The 3,760-nt window shown below is 33.0% G+C and overlaps 1 protein-coding gene across 1 annotated transcript; it reads left to right on the top strand.

Annotated features, from left to right (window-relative positions):
- The first annotated feature begins 914 nt into the window (after positions 1 to 914).
- Positions 915 to 2,094, top strand: LOC130506870 (uncharacterized). Its single transcript, XM_057001582.1, has 2 exons — positions 915 to 1,385; positions 1,677 to 2,094. The coding sequence occupies exons 1-2, from the start codon at positions 989 to 991 to the stop codon at positions 2,054 to 2,056; spliced, it is 777 nt and encodes a 258-aa protein (XP_056857562.1). The 5' UTR covers positions 915 to 988; the 3' UTR covers positions 2,057 to 2,094.
- The last annotated feature ends 1,666 nt before the right edge of the window (positions 2,095 to 3,760 follow it).

A 3,760-nucleotide genomic window follows, 5' to 3' on the forward strand; every position in this document is an offset into this window, starting at 1 on the left:
CTCGATGATTAATCTAATGTTAATTAATATGTTTTGTGGAAAATATTAATTCTTTGGTCAGTTAAATGTCTTGGTGTATCAAACACCTGCTACAGATACAATCGAAAGTAAAATCGTCTTTAAAAATTAAAGTTTTCATGATGTCAAGAAAAGGAAGGATTAAAGTTTTCATTTTCGATCTACGATTCATTGTGAACTAACAACTGAACCTTAAGTCAAAAAAAAAAACTGAGCCCAATAATAATTTATCCAGATATAGACTTCTTTTTTTTTGGGATAAAATCCAGATAGGACGATCGATGATCTTCTTGACTAATTTCATGACGATTAATAAACACTGGGTTGAATGTATCACCTAACATAAACTAAAAGTTAAACAGTTTACTCACTAGATATATGTTATCGTAATGAAGTCCGAGAAATCGATGTTTATATGTTAGTTATCGTAATGACGTCCGACAAATATTCCTGATATCAGATTTTCTGAGAAGGATATTTGACAATATAGTATTTACAGATAAGAAACAGTGGTGACATTATTATTACAGTAATAATTGACTTAGCGACTTTTGGAAATACGATAATGCTATTTGCACTGACGCAATATGTCAACAACAACTCACGTGAGCCCCCCAAGTCTCCTCTATTTCTCCTTAGTCTCAGACTCTCACAACACATTTCTTTCATATGTACCAAATCTCCTACAAACTCGATTTCATGTTTTTTCTTATGTTCGTTCAAATTTTGAAATAGGCCAGTGACAAGATACAATGATAATTTCACCGAGTTAGTGGCGTTTGATAATCATTCAATTTCTTGTTCATCATTTCACATTTTTCATATCTATTTGATTGTTCAAACAATATATGTACCTTTGTAATTTATTATTGTAGATACACAGATGAGGATGCGCCACTCAGATGGATCTCCTCTGTCCTAGCTCCGCCGCTCCTTCCTTCTTCCTCTGAAGCAGCTCTGCTCTCTCTCCATGGTGCTGATGGTGACTTCTCTTCAATCACGTTTCAGGCCTCCACCAAATCCGCCGCCGTCACCGTGTAAGCCCCCTCCGCTTGAAGCTCGCTCTCCCCACATCCCTCCGAAACCTCCAGACCCACCAGACGTTCTCCTCCTCGCTTCTCTACAGATCCTCGATTCTTCCATCAGTTCTCTGGTTCCTGCTGTTGCAGCTACTCTTCGAAGTTTCTTTGCAACAATTAGTGATTTAACTGGATTTGTTTTCGTTACATTTGGAGTGCAAATTTCTACTACTTGGTACAAGTATAGATCTACTACTTGGTGTACGTTTCAGTCCAGTCCCACTTTCCAGATCGAGCCATGGTTTCTCTTTGCAGGAACCTCTCTCCTCTTCGTCAAGTTTTCAGAAGGTATCTTCTCTGTTTCTTCTTGGAACATGGCCTACATAGATGAGTACCTTGTTTTAGGTATTAGTTGTATCAAGAGGAATCATTTACCTCTGATTGAGGATGTTACCCCCTCTTTGAATCTTCTTGTACCTCTGGTTGAGGATATGACAAGTTCTCTGACCTTATTTCAGTATGAAGATCTGATTTTACCTCTGTATGAGTATGTTACTCTATTTTATCTCCTTTTAGTACCTCTGTATGAGGCTGGTATTAGAACCTTTGTCTTGTTGGCTCTGGTTTCTATGGTTGCAGGGATTGATACTTTTGAAAATGGAGGTTTTGGATGGTGTATCCATAGTATGGATGGAGCCTGTGACTCTCAAAACTCCTTTCGATATATGATTTCATCCATTGCGGTCGGAACTTTGGCGCTGCAGGAAGCTCTTCTTTCAGCATCGTGTGCTGGATTCTCAAAGCTTCAAGTAACTTCAGACTCTAATGTCTTCTTGTTTGCCCTGCGTTCAGGGATGGATTTGATTGGGATCGCAGGTTGTCTCCATGACATCACAAACCTTGCCACTCTCTTCACTCCTTTATCATTTAAGTTTTATCAGTGCACAACAGTATGTATGGCTGTTGCTTTTGCTATGTATGTGTTTTCCAAACTATGTTTCTCTATTACTCTCCTTTGAGTTTATGAATGAAAGAAACTTTTGACCAAAAAAAAAAAGATACACAGATGAGGATACTGTCCCTTCTTCGACTCCGTTCGTAGAAGTGGTCAACACAAATCCTGTCACGTTTTCATCATTCAGTTGAACACTTTTGCACAATTTGATCATGAAAATATATGGCGAAGTTACTATGATTATATTGATTTGATACTTCCATTCTTTGTTTTACACAAAAGTCATAAGTTACCAATTCTATGACTAATAGTTGATGATTGTTCTGCGTCATGCCCGTACACGATATATATTTGAAGAAGCTTAATAATATGATTTTTTTACTAATTTTTGAATATCTTATGATCTCCGTTGACACAAACATAGTAGTAAATAATAAAACATGGGAAATCTAAGAGTACGTTCTATGACTTGTACAATTTGAAATATTGACAGTTCCAAAAAAAATTGAAATTTGATTGCACACTTTCTTCTGTTGAAATGGGGTGTAATCAGAGACGTGAAAAAGAGAAGAAAAAGTTTTTTTTTTAATTATAGCATGGGGTAGAGTAATATCGAGTGCACAATTTTTTATGTTTAAACAGTACATGGCATAGAGAAACAAAAATATAATTTTACTTGATTGGCTATCTTTTAGCGTCCTGTTACAAAAAAAAAGGCTATCTTTTAGCGTCCATAAAAATTTAGCGTAATTATTTATGTTTAAGATGTCATACTATCACAATCAATATAACCAAAACAAAGCTATTTTCCTTATAAAAAGACAAACGAATTTAAGTTGATCATCAGAAAATAACAATATGAATTTACTATAAAATTTTAAATTATTACCCCATATCAAAGAGAACAATACCATGTCAATTTTTGTCAAAAAAAAAAACAATACCATGTCAAAAAATCATTTTTTCAAAAGAAAACAATACCATGTCAAAATAAGACATTATGCTTAATTTATAGAAAATCAATGTGTATGCATAACATATAGGTGTTTTGCTTGCGCATGTATGCATAATCATGTTATAAATATCTATTATTATAAATATTATTAATTTATTATCAAAAATAAAAAATGATTTTGTACTTAAATAGTGTTTATACATATTTCCATTTTAATTTTAATTTTTATGTGATTATTTTTATTTAAAATATTTTTTGGACAATATATATATATTAATTTATAAATATTTATCTAGTAAAACTGAATTATTGATTATCTATTAAAAATATTAAACAATATAACCACTTTAATTTTTAACATAAAATCCTAAAATTGAAAAATTACTTTAGAAATAATAGTATAAATATCAAAATATATTCGATTTGAATATGTATATATTGAAGTTTATATTAATATTAAACTAACATTATATGTTCAATATAAATATCTTTGAATTATAGAAAAAATAAATAATTGGGAACAAATCATTACTAAATCTCATCGATAAAGAAACGTATAAAGCGACATTTATATTCTGGGCTTCAATGGCGTATTTTCGTTGGCCCATGAACACCTCGTCTCTTTCCGAGGCAAGAGTCGAAAACAGTTTAGAAACTCGATGTACCAGAGGGCTTAATTGATCAATCAAAAACTATAGGGTCCATTCCGAACTAAAATTTCAATTAACTATAAATACAACCTGATAAAAATAAAAAGTTTCGTTTTCGCTTCCTATCTTTTGTACCGCTCCGTTGCGCCCCCTCACCCCCTCC

Source organism: Raphanus sativus, chromosome 1, assembly GCF_000801105.2.
Source record: "Raphanus sativus cultivar WK10039 chromosome 1, ASM80110v3, whole genome shotgun sequence".
Lineage (NCBI taxonomy): Eukaryota > Viridiplantae > Streptophyta > Magnoliopsida > Brassicales > Brassicaceae > Raphanus > Raphanus sativus.

Excerpts from the sequence above, each read along its gene's own strand:
- LOC130506870 (XM_057001582.1), top strand. The coding sequence starts at position 989 with ATGGTGCTGATGGTGACTTCTCTTCAATCACGTTTCAGGCCTCCACCA. Across the intron at positions 1,386-1,676 it reads CTTCGTCAAGTTTTCAGAAG|GGATTGATACTTTTGAAAAT; the intron begins GTATCTTCTCTG and ends CTATGGTTGCAG.